This window comes from Ptychodera flava, chromosome 10 (assembly GCF_041260155.1).
Source record: "Ptychodera flava strain L36383 chromosome 10, AS_Pfla_20210202, whole genome shotgun sequence".
NCBI lineage: Eukaryota > Metazoa > Hemichordata > Enteropneusta > Ptychoderidae > Ptychodera > Ptychodera flava.
Window position 1 is genome coordinate 24,481,095 of NC_091937.1, and position 16,882 is coordinate 24,497,976.

General features: G+C 37.2%; 1 protein-coding gene across 1 annotated transcript in view; it reads left to right on the top strand.

Annotated features, from left to right (window-relative positions):
• Nucleotides 1-16,882, top strand: part of LOC139142302 (connector enhancer of kinase suppressor of ras 2-like) — a 100,219-nt gene that overhangs the window by 61,076 nt on the left and 22,261 nt on the right. Inside the window, exon 8 of the mRNA XM_070712194.1 lies at nucleotides 16,608-16,861. Coding sequence (XP_070568295.1) covers nucleotides 16,608-16,861 — 254 coding nt within the window. The remainder of the gene's footprint in view (nucleotides 1-16,607; nucleotides 16,862-16,882) is intronic.

The following is a 16,882-nucleotide window of genomic DNA, read 5'->3' on the forward strand; positions in this document are numbered from 1 at the left end:
ACATAATGGTTTCATACCAGTGTGGTTAAACAGTCCATATTCTCGGCACCAAATGAAACTGTACTTCTGTCCTCTGGGATTCTCTGTAGGCGGAAGGCTTACCAGAACTACAAATAAACATTATATCCCTTTACAGAGCACGCAGATGGAATCAATGTAGATAAGAACAGGCAAGATACACATTACATATGGCATATAAAAACTGAAGTTTGAACAAGTACCTTATTGTTTTCAAGGTTCAGTTCTGGCTATTTTAGTTTTATTTTGGGAAACATTACCACCAGCCATTACACCCACAACATTTATTGCTCAAGGAAAATCTGTATTGAGTAATAGCTATTAAAATGCGTAACAGAGACTGAGGTCACGCATTTTGGTGAATATAGGGAAGTCATATTGTGACCACATATCCCTCAGAGATATTGATTGGTGGGGAAATTAGTTTGATAATTGTCAGCAGTGTTGAAGGTGATTAAGTGTTAATACACGAAGAGTGTGTATCAATTGCATTAAATAGTTCGTGTATCTGTTAAATATAGATTAGAGTGATACAATTATGAACACGTCTCGTATTTCATTTATATGTGAACGTGTCCAGTCGTCTGAAATTTACAGGTATGACCGTTTTACTGCCTGTCTCTGTGTTTTGCCAAGGGTACTGTGAAATTAGGTCGATACAGGTACAGTGTATTACTTATCAAGGTGTAGATAATGTTTCAGGTAGCAACGCACCACAGTGTAGGCGGTAAAACCAAAACTAAAATTCAATTGATTATCCATATGTAGTTATTCTGTACTCTCTTTCTCTGCCAAGAATACTAACTACCATTTCAAAAATTAACACAGTTCACGTCATTACAGAATTTAAATTGTATCGTTTATAGTTGGAATGGTTTAAACCCTTACTAAGGGCAAGAGGTAGGAGGCTTTCTGACAGAAAGGGAAGCAGACAAATGAAAAAACGTTCAGGAGTTTGTTGAAAAAGTATAAAATTTGCAATATCTTCATTTCTGTGGCAGTTCATCCACCCTGAGTGGTTTTGAATCCCTATAATTTCTCAAAAAGTTTCCTCATTGTTCTAGTTTGTTTGGGCTGCAAGGACTGACCTACAATGAAGAAGAGTTACATCAGAACCTTATAAAAAGACAGTTTATTATATATAGATAACTATAAAATCCATTATTCATTTCAACTTTGCACCCTATGGACCTCTAAATGGGCCGACATGAAACCATAGCCAGCTACCATTGTGTGATTATAAAAGCGTGAAGTGACGACATGATTTTGTTAGCAGCCACTACTTTTATAGAGTGAAGTTTAACCCTTTTAAGGTGATATTGCAGTTTTGTTATCGCTTTGAAACTGGGCTCTATAGGGCCGTTCTGACACAGCATTTAACAACGTTGTGAACGCCGTTGTTATGGTAAACAACGACGAAAACCACGTGTGAGAACAGTTAACGACGGTGCTGCGACGGCGTCGATCTACGGCGTCGAATTTCGTCAGACCTGCAACGGCGCGCCGACGCAAATTGTGTGTCAGAACGGTTAACGACGGTGTAAACGCCCTCTCGCGACGACTTTTGTCCAAAACATTACCTCTGACCTATCAGCTCGAGTGCACAGTACGCATAGCTGGACTCGACACGAACCATGGAAGACAACAGATCTCTCGCTCCCATGTATAAAGTGTGAAAGAGGCTGCCCACCTAACTATCCAAAATGTTTTTGTGTCGAGTTTGTGTTTGGTTCGTTTCAAAAATGTGTTCCTACATTCTTATCCGATTGTTTGTGTTAATAAAAAATGTTTGTTTCGCCTCGGATATTTGTAGGGAAGTTTGGATTAGTGTGTACGGTAATCTTTTGTTTGTGTGGGGAAAGCTTATGGCGAGACGCAGCCGGACCTATGGTGTTACAAAGTTGATAGAGTGGCCCTTTGACGCTAGCGTTTCGAAACCCGAGTGTGGTTTCTCATCAGTCGCAGTGTAGATTCTTTCCTTCGTTTGGTTTGTGAAAAATTATTTTAATGGGTTTTAGTGATCTTGCTCATCGAATAGCGAGGCAAGAATATCAATGTTTGGGTCTCGTTGTGAGTCCATTTATGCATTCCTGAGGCGACGATTGAACTGTTGAATCCGTCTGGATCGCATATGAAGGTGAAAATACAGGAGACACGCCGCTACAGTTGCGTCCTGGACATCCGCCATTGTTGTTTATATCCAACCTGTACTATAGACATATATTGAACGTAGAGGGCGCAAAACACCGGTGTTTTCCTCAAAACACCGGAGGAAATTCCGTGTATGGACATAAGTAGAGATTAAGGGTTAATCCACAGGTGTTTACCAATCAAAACCGTTAGTTACCGGCGGCGTTGGTTTGGCTAGTGGGGAACACAGATAGGAAAAACGGAACACTGTTTACATAAAGATAGAGAGAATTAAGCAGTATTAAACAACTGTAGGAAATTCATGGTTCCAAGGAACATGTGAATAGATCAGAAAAGGCAGAGTTCCTTTGACATGTATGAATTACTTGTATCTACAGAGAGGTCATTTTTATGTGAACGCCTGTGTGTACACTTGAAATGCACGTACTTGAAGAATGTGTATACTCTATGCATATGCAGTAGTTTGGAGAAGCCAGGAAACCTTACAATGGAACACCAGGAATACATGTAGCATATCAGAATACAGGAAGCTGTGAGGACAAGGCCTATCACTTTATACTATTATTATCACATCCACAAATGTTGCCCATATAGTGTAGAAGAAATGCCCAAAACTGAATGGATTATGTACATTTGGTTTGTCATGTCAACATATGTTTCTGTCTTCAGTTTGGAAAGTTCATTGGAAAACTCCAGGAGCCCCCCTATGCCTTGAGTAAAATGTACAATTGTCCTTGGTAAGGCCTCAGTTTCAATTTAAGGTAGTCGTGCCTCCAGGACAGATATTTGGACTTTCAAATTTTATCAATTCTATTCTGACCTACCACTTGTGGGAGTAATGTAAAGCTCTAAGTTAGAGTAAGAACAAATTTCCTCTGTCTTATTTTTTCAAAAATTGAAAGATTTATATTTCCCCATAGAGTTAACAACACAGGGATGGCGGGCCGTTTTGAATTTCAAATATTGTACAATATATCTCTCTAGAACCAGATTTTACATGGAGATCCCTGATTTTAATTCTTGATTTGGTAAGAGAATGGTAGAAAGTTTAATGGAGGAAAGTTTAAGCAAAAGTTTAAGCCTTTCACTTTCGAGGCGCATACTGCCTTAACAGGGTGTTGTGTTATGGAAAGGAGGATGTTTCACTTCCGGTGAATGTTTAGGTTGAATTTCATATCAGGAAAGAAGTTCTACATGTATATCATGACAGGAAGGCAGAATTCAAAGACATGTGATAACTATTATGTCACTCACTGGTTATCAATAAATTTCACACAGAAACTAAGTGCGAAGTTTATAAAGTTTTACTTTTAGAGCCAGTAGTTGTGACTGAAAGCAAGTGGTCTTCAGAAACTGAAGCATATGTCTGTAATGTATAGCTGTCCTAACTTTCCTTCTTTCTCAGCAATCAGCTGTGGAATCTACAAAAACACATGTAGAACTTTAACGAATAGCCTAGGACCTCTCGTTGGTTATGGTGTATGCTACACTCCAACAGAAACCCACTGCAAGAGCGTAGCATATAATGTAACCAAGGAGAAGTCCCAGACTATTTAAAGAAGTGAATGGGAACATGCCACAAAGCCAAAGGTTTGCAAATGCTGATATCAACAGTTCTATTCTTTCAAAGAAATCTCTCACAATGATATACAACTTGGTTCCCATTAGACTTCTAGTTTTGTCAGCAAAAGTTTTGCCAAAAGCTGTAAAGTACTAAAGCAAGTGAAAGTTTCATATGATTCTTATGCAAATATATCAAAAGTTCATAATAAAGTTGACACACTTTATATCGTATGAACAGGAATTCTTTCACAAAAGATTCATCCCTGTTTAGTCAAATAAATAGCATCTTTTTGTATACAGTATACCTAATCAACCTTCCTAGTCTTATATCTGATATGCCTATTTCGTACATCAAAACAAGTTCCAATTATGGTGCACAATAATCAGCATATTTTTTGATAAATCATGATGTATTAGAAAAGTATCATTGTCATGTGACATCGTCATTCTAGTCCAGGACCTAGGTTTCGGTTGGAGCGTAGTGTGGACTATGGTCAATCAAAAAGACATTTAATAGCTACCAATAGAGCCAAAAACAAACAGTATAGGAACTAGGCTATATTTCTGTTGCAGATTGTAAATGGTAACTTTCCTTGGCTATGATAGTAATTTAGTGTCCAAAAGTGAGATAATGACTTGCTAGATTTCAAGACCACAATGGATAAAACATGTTGAAAGCATTACTCCACCAGATGTATCTCATCAATGGTGATAAAGCTTTTCAAGGAATGTCAAACACATGTTTAAAATCAGAAATAGGAACAAGCATGTCATTGAATAAACAATGAAGTTATGGTATGTTTTGACATGTATAAGATTGATCTTCATATGCAAGCCTATTCACACATACAGTTTGTGAATATTGCCATTTGTATTAAACTCTGCACTTCCATATTACCCTGCTGCAGTTCCGCAACCCTCAACTTTTGCCTGGCTATTTTGGGTGGTTGAGAAAGTTGGGCCCACCTTTCCCACCAACCAGGAAAAGTTGCGGCAACCATATATCAAACAACCTCTTATAGTTGCCTTCCACGTTCTGGGTTTATTAATTCCATTTCCATGATGATGACGATATTCCGATCCTGTATACTGAAGGATTAAACTTTATCCAGGCAGTGAGTGTCTTCCAAGTCAGTGACGTGGTAATGAGCCAAAATGTACAAATTTTTCATCCACTTCGCATGGAATGGTATAGCAGGTAGTCCTTAAAAATGCTTTGTACAGAATCTTCATTTTCAAATCATTAAAATGTTAAAGTCTATGTTAACATGCAAGAAAACAGGACACATTACACCTCACTGATGTTGGCCAACTTGAACTAATGGTGACATATGAACTTGGCATGATAAGGGTGAATAAGTTATCTCCAAGGGCGTGGGTTATTCAGCAGGATTTCACGATTGGATAAAATCAAATGGGAATTTTGGAGCTGTGCAAACCCTAAAGTTTGCATTAGGGTTTGTTCTGTGTGAGGAAAGACAGCAGTGTGTTTTCTGTCATCCAGTGACATAGTAATGTGGTGCACAAAATATATAGTCAGCTTGATCTGATAGCAAACACTTCAACAGCGAAAGACATTTTTGGCCTACTTTTTGTTTTTCAAAAAATTCAATCATGATCTGATAAGTCGTAGTAGATGAAACAGTTCTTCTTCCTCAGCATAGTTCAGAAAGGGTTCCAGCCTCAATTTGCACCAGTACATATTTGCTGTGTTCTTCCGAGCATGAAAATAAGCCTCCATATTTCACTTTTTTTATGATGATGGTCATATAATCTGTCACGATCGCACATTGCATAAACAAAGGTTTCATAGAGTCATGTGACTTTAAAAGAAGTTTCAGCAAATTTCCTCCTATGTAGGTACATATACATGTCTGTTAAATAATTTTATGGTGCGTACATATATATACATGTATATTTATAAGATTTTATGGTGTGCCTGAAAGACTTTTATACTCTCTAATTTCCTCCTATCAGTTAATATGTTGCAGGGGTCAAAGTGCAGAACGCTCTCAAATCAGTGCTGATTTACTGTAACAATAGAAGTATTACTTTTTCACAGATTCCAGCAGTTCTGAATAACATACATCATAATGAATTCTGAAACAGAACAGAGGATAGAGCTTTCCTTTAACTGCTTCAGCCAGGAATATTCCTTAGGGGCTTTAAATAAAATTCTTTGTTTGCCGTTAGCATGCTGGTAGGTTTTCAGAGAAAATTAAGAAAACAACACAATGTTAACATTATTACAAATAAAAATGTTATTTTCCACAAGAACCCCCCAAAAAATTGAGCGTATGTTAATACACTTGTATGTTTTGTCTGTGTTTTTTTCTCCAGGCTGGCTGATAGGTTTTTCAAAAATCCAAGGACGGCAAACAAAGAATTTTCTTGTTATTGTTTTATTAATGTAACCAGGTGATTATTGTTGCATCAAAAGTTCCAATTTGAACTCATTTTGTTACACATCAACAAAGGCCAATCAGGGGGTTGTTTTTCAAAAGGATACCTTAGAAAATTTATTAATCAAAATGCTGAATTTTTATTATCAATTTAGCTTCAATCAAGTGTCTTTGAAAATTTTCAAGGATTCTTACAGGCTTCGAAATCCAGAAAATATGGACTTTATTGTCAGTTACATTGTCAAATATATTGACAAATAGCTTCCTTCATGTGGGGATACCAAGGTAGTCCCTTAATTTGAATCATGGGAATGATGGCCTTTGACCTTTGTCTTTCAAGAGATCCATACACAATGTATCACAGAGTAAAGTTTGACCTTTTATTTTTGTTCAAGAAGTGAAAATTATGTCAGATTCAATCAAATGCAATGAAAGCATTATGAATGAAATCTTAAAAACAGGGTCATATAGAATTTACTTGATGTTTAAAAAATATTTCCTATTGTTAGAACTTTTCTTGAGATACTTTGCATTCTGCATCATTAGTTTTCTGTTTTCATAGAGTTCAAGTTAAGTGGTGATAATAACTTGTATTTGTCCTTGCAGATGAAGCAAGGCTACACAGTAGGGTTTTCTAAAGTGTCCTTTATCAGATTTTTTCATGGTTGCATGATGTTCCCATACATATGTTAATAAATGCCTGGATGAGAAACACTCCTCTTCACTTTTGCCCACCCATCTCTAAATACATCTTCTGTACCATTGTACTGAGTAAAATTCATTGTTGTCAAAAAGTACCGCCACGGGTTATCAAGAAACCCGTGTGACCTAGGTATATTTTGTCAGCGTTCGTTCAACTGCCCGAGGGCATAATGGTATTTGTTGAAAAAAGCCATTTTGTCTTGCCTTTGTTGTACTCCTCAGAGATGCACTTTGCGGTGCAATCATTCACATGGCTGCGTGCTAGCTTTTTTAAAAGGTCACGACCTTTCCATCCCTCTGATTTTCATACGGACAACTTCTTGACTCTACCTATGCAGTGTCTTGCACATTTTTCTGTCATTGCACAGTTTTAAAATCGGTTGAAGTGGTTTTTAGTGTGTTCCATTTAGCTTCTATCCTTGGAGAGCACACAGAGCATCATGGGATTGAAAGGCCTGTGTTGTGTCTGCTGTAGAAGGCCGAAAAAAGACAGAACTGTGAGCACTGAAGGATTAGTGTAAGTTGGCATCCTTTGGGAACGTCTTGGTTTAGAATTTTCCGACACTTTTTATGAGTGTCTCTGCATATGTCTTGTGGCATTTCATGATACCTCTCACAGTACATGGGGAGATTTCATCCAACTCGTTGCAAGATTTTTGCACCTGTTGTACGGAACAAATTCACAACTGGCCGAACAAAGATATGTACAGCAATGGACTGATAACAGACAAAGCTTAGAGACCACTAGGGGTCAGCTACATGGACAACTGTCCATTTATGTGCCTTGCTGACAAAGCCGAGCCAAAATTGTAAATCTGACAAACCCACATACTGGTAATGTACTCCACGTTCAGAAGTCACTGAATACCATGCACTGTGCTTATCAACTTCACAGGTGTTTCTTCAGGGCACAGGTTTTGCATCAGTAGTTAGCCAAATGTTCAAGTGAATTTTGCAATTGAATGAGGAAGAAAACTGCTGAAAAAAGTGTCCACCTCTAATTCCATTGATCATTGTTGAATATTAAATCTCTGCACACAACAGATTTAACTTAGTGCTCACAACCTGCTATAATGTGTACAAAAAAGGTAGAACATTTTTAAAAATCTATAATATTTAATAGAGACAAAGTGATAATCTGAACTGCATTGTTTTATTTGATTTCAAATTGCATTGCTGTACAGAACATCGAAGTGTGCTATGGTGAAGAAAACATCTTCTGCCCTGCTTGCAGACAATGATTTAATAAAGTGGTACAATAGTTCTTTGTACCTTACAGAAATATTATGCTAATGAGGCAAAGACTGTTTTCAAACTCTGCACTGCTTGTGGCTTCAAACTACAGAAAATATTTTGACTATACATATTATGAATGGTCAACGCAATTTCAGTTTAAGTTTATAATTAAGTTTGAAGTTGACTTTTGAGCTGTTTGAGCAGGTACAATGTACTCATAATGTTTCGCACAAGAAACTCAAAACAATGACTTCATCCCTTGAAATCTATGAACCAGGCCATCCATTCCTCAATGGTGGGTGGGGACCGAGACCAATGAGTCAGTCACCAGGAAATGAACTTCAAAAAATCTACCTTGCCCACTTTGTCCTCTCAGAGTGTCAGGGCTTCATGGTCTGTTACACTGACAAAACAGTGACAAGCCAGGAATGGGATTTCCCCATGCCGTCAAGTATTGACCTCAGAAATTTCCTGAGGTCAGTGTAAACTTGACAGGGAAGATGAAAATATTTCCATTTTATTCAAATTATTTGTGTATAAGCACTGTTCACTGAGGTATAACTAGATAGTACAAAATTTAAAAACTATGGGATTAGATTTCTTAAACTTGCCTTTAACAGTTGTGTTCAACAGGTACTTGTGAAAAGCATTTTCAGAATGTTCAATCTGCGACAAAAGCAGATTGTTTTTCGCAGACTTTATCATACGAGTAATGACATTTGTGTTTGTCAATATATTTTATGTAGGAACTTATAGAGACTCTACATTCTCATTCTTTGACATTCAGGTAGTTTTGAGTTTTGTTGTGGTCTCTCTGTACTGTTTACTCATCTGAAATCCAGGGATGCATGACAAGTTCGACCTTTGACCCTTTCACTGTCACCTTGTCTGTGTTGATCTAATCAGGACACTACAATCAGTAGGGCTAAACCATCTTTCAGAAGGGGGTACAGCATTGTTACCCATCTTTTTTTCATAAAATTCTTGTTAACTTATCAAGGAAACTTTGTAATTTTTGCCGCATCTCCAGCACAGAATACACAACATCTGTACTGTAATACTGTTTATGGACGGTCTGCTTACATAACTGTAAATTGCAACTGTTCATAGCCTAGAGTACAAAAAACGCGGAAGTGGACAATGTCCATAGCTACCCCATGATAGACACTGTAGGCTACTGGCATTGTTTTACACAATCAATACACACAAAACAGGTGATCCCACACAATACAAAAGTCTATTTCCTTGTTTATTGTGATACCGTACACATCAGTGTGTGGAAAAAGTAAAAACTGTCAGCACACAGGTTCATCCTCTGACTTCTGTATATCCAGAGTGAAAAGACCATCGTCGCTTGAGTCTATAAACAGACGAAGTGTTTTACATGTAAGTTGTGTTTTTTAAGTCACTTCAGTCTTTTCGTATGTCAGCCTTGACGTGCCTTGTAGCAAAGTACAGCAATTACTGCTTGATAACAGAAAACATGAAACACTGGAAAAGTTAAGTACGCTTGTTTGTCTGAAGTTTTCACTTCCCTGTGCAGAAGGCTGAATTTTCGCCCAAATCCAGTTCTGTGCTACACCAGAAAGGAAACCTCATTTGTTTGTAATGTCAACATTGATGATATTTTAACTCCAAAAGCTCACAAACCATAATGACTAGAGTGTCGTGCGTCAGTTCAAAGTATCAATAGTGACTCTGCTTCCTGATATAGGTTGTACATGCTGTTGTCATAAGCATTATATTTAGATACTAAAGCAGCTGTATTCTATTGCAACTTTGAAAATTAAACTCGCATTGAATATTTTCCCGAGGAAAGCCTCAAACAACTTTTTCCGATAATTTCAGTGTCTATCACCAATTATCCTGGACCTAAGTCACTGACTGCCGGTCTATTAAAATAGCTGCCCTTTCCATTTCATTTAACAGTTATTAATTAAGCAAAATAGACTTTCTATCAATAAATCTACCATTTTATTTCATAAGTTTGAAATACAAGGTACACAGATTAATCATTAGTTGCCTCTTCATCCAGATTCCATACGTTAATTTTGAACTCAGAGTTCCAGCATGAGCTGTACTGGTGTCAGCAGTATTTGTACATGTAGTTATGCACAGCTCCCAATACAGATAAATCATTTGCCATTACAATAATCAGTTGACCTGTCTCTGGTAGATCTAAGTTGATAGATAAGTTCATGAAGTGGGTGTATGCTTTTATCAAACTGTCACTTTAGCTGTCAATCAATCATCAGTAAAATACGCAATGCAGTTGGTGAATCGTGCTGGACTTTGAACTTGTATGCACTATGTTGCTGATACACATGGGCACCTTTAATTATGCGTGTTGGTCTGAATTTTAGATTTTTGCAGCGTTTGACTGTCCATGAAAATTTAAGTTACACAATAAGTTTTCCAAAACCAAACTTGTTGTTTTCAACCTATGATATCTAGTGTATAGTTTTGCTTGAGGTTTATTATGCCTATTAAAATACCACTGCATGGATAATATGAGAAGTGGAAGCTTGCAACACAATAGAAGTACTGAATAACAAAATGCCTGGCTTTCAATGCAAAAGCTGTGGTTAGTTGCCAGGGGATTACCCACATTGGTAAATGTCTGTTTCACAAGTATAGAGTAAACATGGAGCCTTTCACAGACAGAAACAGGTCATGAATCCCGTGACGTATAGGTACTGGGCCCCGCTCTGGGCGTTGACATCATGAACAGTTCAAATTACAGAAAAAGGGAAGTAAAATTGTGAAGTACAGCTTTTCAAGAGGCCAGCACAGTAGATTAATGCTCAATTGACCTTAATGTTTAGGACAATGTGCATCATTCATGAATTTAAATGTTTTTGAAACAATTATTTCCCTAATCCTCAACTTCAATGCATACAGCGTATAATTTGCTTATTTACATCCAGAGAGAGAAAAATGCTGTTTCATGCGCTAAGCAATCATCAGGAGTGAGGATTGGCGGGAATAGGACTTTATATTTGTATCAGGTGGTATGCATATGCAAATAAGTGGTTGCGGCCAATGGCAGGTCAGTTGTTAATGAGAAGGAAATTGCTGCTGTGTCTGCATTTTGAGTTAAACATAAAGTAAAACAGAAAAGCTCTATATGATTTATTAGTCCCCACGGACACCGTCCGGGGGGACTTATAGGTTTGGTCATGTCCGTGCGTGCGTGTGTCCGTGCGTGCGTGCGTGCGTGCGTGCTGTGCGTGCGTGCGTCCGTCCGTCCGTTCACGCAGATATCTCAGAGACGCCTGGAGCGATTTCATTCAAACTTAGTAAATGGATTACTTCATATGTCATACAGATGCACGTCGATTTGTTTTGTGATACGATCCAATATGGCTGCCAGGCGGCCATTTTATTATGATTTTTTCATGTACAGAGCCATTACTCTAGCATGTTTCAACCTATTTTATTCAAAGTTGGTACAAGGACATTGACCTATGTCATACATATGCACCTCAATTTGTTTTGTGATACGATCAAATATGGCTGTCATGCGGCCATTTTGTTACGATTTTTTCATATACAGAGCCATAACTCAGGCATATCTGAACCGATTTTATTCAAACTTGATACAAGGACATTGACCTTTGTCATACATATGCATGTCAATTTTTTTTTTGTGATACAATCCAATATGGCCACCAGGCGGCCATTTTATTACATTTTTTCATGTACAGAGCCATTACTCAGGCATGTTTCAACCGATTTTATTCAAAGTTGGTACAAGGATATTGACCAATGTTATAGCTATGCACATCAATTTGTTTTGTGATATGATCCAATATGGCCTCCATGCAGCCATTTTGTTACGATTTTTTCATTACAGAGCCATAACTCAGGCATATCTCAACCGATTTTATTCAAAGTTGGTACAAGGACTTTGACCTATGTCACACACATGCACATTGAATTGTTTTGTGATAAGATCCAATATGGCCGCCGTTGTGGCCATTTTATTACGATTTTTTCATGTCCTGAACCACAACTCAGACATGTATCAAGCGAATTTATTAAAAAGTATTTTGATCACAGACCTAATGAAGAGGACTCTATCCTCTCTGAGGACCTGTAATCAAAGTACCCATTAACAAGTGGGGACTGTGTCATCAACGATGACTTGTTCAGACAGTAAATCAACCCGTAACAAGCGAACAGAATTCCTCTCAGAATGCAGACACAGCAGATAACTGTACCAGTGGTCAGCCAGTACTATATTTGGAACTGTTCAATGTGCTAACATATTGTAGACTCCAAGCAAGAATAAAATCTTTGGAACTTCATGACGTGATGTGACATACATGCAGCTATAATCTCTAGATTGCAGGCTGCTTATCAAACTACAGCACTTCCTTATTCTAAGAATTGAAAACAATATGAGGTCATATTGGGTGATGCTGGATATGTGACCGCTCCACAGGGGTTGTCTCCTCATAGTGATAAGTAATGAGTACTGTTGTACCCATCTTTCTGTGATAAGAATTGAAAAGAAATCTTCTCATTAACTCAATTGTAAATTGAAACTTACTCTGGAACAAAGATAGGGTTCTATATTGACTTAAGATAAAAGGATGGCTGAACAAAACTCAGGTATCATTACAAAAGAATACATGAAGTAATATTCTATCAGTTATTGAAAGAGTTACATAATTCAGTTGGACAGTGCAAGATGTTGGGAAAATTAACCACTACTGGTAGTTGGTCAATAATTTCCAAGAAAACTTCTCTATATGCCAGGTCTGAGTTTCTGATTGTAATCTTAAGGTTTACTTTTGAGACCATCCCTTAGAAGTTAGCCAACCTCTGTTCTGTCAACATTGTGGCAGACTTTAGTTCACATCACGTCTACCATAACTGCTTCACGCAGCAGGGCTGCAAACTGTTGAACTTTCCAGCTTTACATCACCACGCTCTGTAAGTACTAAGCCATTCCTTAGCTTCAACTTGTGCATGCATGCATGGCCATATTGGCATCCATATATTAAAACCAATTTTATAAAATGCATACAGCAGCAGACAGACAGTCAATATTGGTTCTATTCATAAATTATCAAAACAGTATGAGGCCATGAACACTTAGGCCTGTATACCAGGCAACATACCGTACAATAACATACAGGACTAACATAGGTACAGTCTGTTGTTTATACAACTGAGTACTTCCAAATTTCTAAATCCTAGTGCATTTATAAATTTCTAAAGGTTTTGATCTATTCTGTGAATTAAGGAAATGTTTTAGGTCAGCTTATCTCTCAAGCCTTCTTCATGATCCTACCCTTGAACAACAAAAGTCAGAGATTACTGTAGAAAGACATGCTGTTATGAAGTAAAATCAGTTTAGAATTTGGTATGCTGCATTTGGACTTTGTGAAGTCCCTTTGTATTGCTTAGAAAATTATTTTACCCCTTCATCTGGAAGGATTTACCATAACAGGTATGGCAAAAATTATTGTCAAGGTCATACCCCCGTCTAGTAAAATTGATTTTTGTGCATCGTAGGAGATAATCCAGAAGTTTTCAAAATCTAGCTATATGTGGATTTATACACAGTACTTGCACACAGAAGTTACCATCATTTAAACTAAACTGGAGTAAATATTTCTTTTTCAAATGGATTATTTACTTATTTATTTATTTATATGATTCTTATGACTACAAAATACAATTAATGTTGTCAATTATCAAATGTACCGGTATTCTGAAGCTCTGCCCAGAGTCATAACATATACATGATAACATGATTACCATCAAAATACCGGTACTACACAGTGTATATACGCAGTGTAGCAACTTTCGCCGTAGACTGAACCTGGGCAATGGTGTCACTTGTATATTTTAGGCATAGATTGTGAAACTATATAAGGGTTTCCAGAGGGCTGTTCACATAAGCAGATTACAGTGTGTAAAATATGATTTTATTAATCATAATCGTAATTTATTGATAATCATAATAATCACAACAATGGGGTTTCCAGACGGCATTTACACGAAGTAGACGACATTGTTTGTAAAAAAAGGTTTAATATTCTGTAACATTCATATTAATAATTTATTAATATTCATAATCATATTTTATGATAATAATAGGAAAAATCATCACAAATAATGCCTAATCGACCTGTGCGTACAGGTACATTAAATCTATAAAGGAAACATTTATAAGCACAGTTTAGCAAGCACCTGTGTAATTAACAGTTATAGATAAGATGTACGATATATAAAGCAGAAGACCTGTTTTTGTTTGAACAAAGCCTTTGGGTTTCAATATCACAAGAGTGAAGCTATCAGCTTTGCTAACTGCCAAAAAAATCATATTTTTCTAATGCCATGTCAAAGCTTGACACAAGGTAACCAGTATTTAATAGGTTTCTGAATAACAACTCTTGTCGACAAGTTATTTACTGCCTTGGTCAGAGTTCACTTCTATCTAGTACATGTATCTATATTTCAGGATGTGTACATTTCATTGTTTGTGTATTCTAAGGAAATGATGGATGTAAAAGTGAAAGATGAGAAGTAAACAGCTTTATTTGGGTGTAGATGCAGAGTTACTGAAACTTTGTGAGAGAGAAAGTGAACTCGGATTGACCCGTTCTATGGTCATGTAGTTGGTGTGAAATTGAAAAGTTCTAAGGTTTTAGCTTGTTTTGACACTGTTGATAAACATTAGTATCACTTGGGTATTTTGTGGTGATTTAATAACAATGTTGATGCATAAATGATGCAAGCTGGGTCAAAGTTGAAATTAAGGTCGTGAGACTGTTTTCATCTGGCTTTGAGCACGTTGTGTGTGTCCACAAATAGTACAGTGGTTGTGGACATTGTAGGGAACAGTCAGTGGCATTTGGTTACATGCAGCTGATGAAGTTGAAACATGGGATAGGCTGTAAATGTGTGTGTGGGTGTTCATGGAGAATGGGAGATAAACAGTAGTGTTAGATTTCCAGAGAATTGTGATCTTGTTGCATAGTTAAGGTAAGCCAGAGTCACCAAATCATTTTGTCCTGCAGATAAATACGTGTGACAGTTGTGTAGGTGTAGGCAGTACGCTTTATCTACATGTATGTATTTTGTCACTCTCTGTAGGCATTGAACTACATTTATGTGAAGTCTGTAAATTTCTGTACATGTACCCTGCTGTGTAAATTTTAATCCCAGAGTGCGAAGCATATGGGTACTTTTTGTATTCAAAGAAACAAATCTTTGAGTGTAAAATCTTCATTAAAACTGTCCTCAGTTCCCTCGTTTGGTGGAACCACTGTACACAGGCGTTTGAAAAGCATAACATGGAGTTTCAAGAACTGAAAGTTGGAAATTTTAAAATATGTAAAAGGTCATCATGCTTTCTATTTATTTTGGTTATTTCAGTTTTGTATAAGAGGACTGTCTAACACTGCTCTTTAGTTTTGTTTTGGTATCCCAAAACTTCAAGGTTTAACCTTTTTAGACGGGAAGGAAGAGAGAAGCAATTATTTTGTTAATCATTCTCTGTCTGTCTCTCTCCTCAATATGCCAATGTAGCATGTAAATATTAGAAGCGTATCTAAATTTCTTGCATTGATAGAAATGATATCATGGGGCATTGTCCTTTATATTATCTATTTTTATATCGTCTGTACTATGAAGCAAGCCCCTGTCAAAACACAGCATCTACTCACCGTTTACAAATATGCAGAACAACTTCTCATGTAAAGATAATCAAGAGAATGTAAAAAAATATGGCAAGAATATGCAAATGTAACTGAAGAACCTATATTTGGCATTTTGGTTTCTGCTAGTATAAACTTGGAATATTCGTTGCTTGGAAAATTCCCTCACAATCTGAGATCACCCTGCCTGGAGTTATGGATCTTGAAGTCTGTGCTGGTACAGGCATCCCTTGATTAAATTTTATTTCAGCCACCTACAAAGCAACTTCTGCCATGGAGGTCTAAACTGTATTGAACCTTGATTCTCATGTCATTCAAACTGTTCAGAATCGGATACATGTGAGAGCTACACATGTTCAGTTCAACTTAAAATACACTTGACTCTCACAACCAGTAAAAGATATCCTTGGAATGTCCCATCGGGGAACCATTTGTTACCTGTGCATGATTTGTACAGCCTGCTAGCCCATATGTTTATGGTTTCTTATCTCTAAAACTGGTGGCAGAGCATACAGTATGTATGCTGGAAGATTTTTGATACGGACAACTAAGGGACAATAGCTGTGTTGATATGTTGACTACAGACATTCAGGTTGAACAAGAAACTATATTTCACAAACAGAATTAAGCAAATGAAAAATACAATGAAAGTGCCAATAGATATGTTTATATCTTGTTTTTTACTTTTTTACAATAAATTCATTGCTTCCTGACCAAAAAGGTACATATCTACATGTATCTCTCAGTGTGCATACCAGTTGCATGAAATCATGCAATAGATGGCCAATTCTATATTCTTTAAAAAAAAAAACGCTTTATATAAGTATTTTCTAATATTTGGTATGTTTTCTATCCTCAGTGACGAACCTTTGCAGTCGTTTTCTATAGCTGTGCCAGACTCTCCAAACTACAGACTTGACAAGCAGTTTGAGCTTGAGAAGCATATAGAAGAGGAATCATTGCGGCTTCAGTCGAGACGTTGCACTGTCTCAGAAGTGACACTGAGAAATCGGCGGACTAGCGGTGGCGTCAGCAGAAGCCAACACATCGAAGGCAGGCCTAGGTCTTTGCCAGCTGATACTGCAGACTTGACGGAAGTCAGTCAGTCGGAAGGTATGATTTGAAATTCCCTCA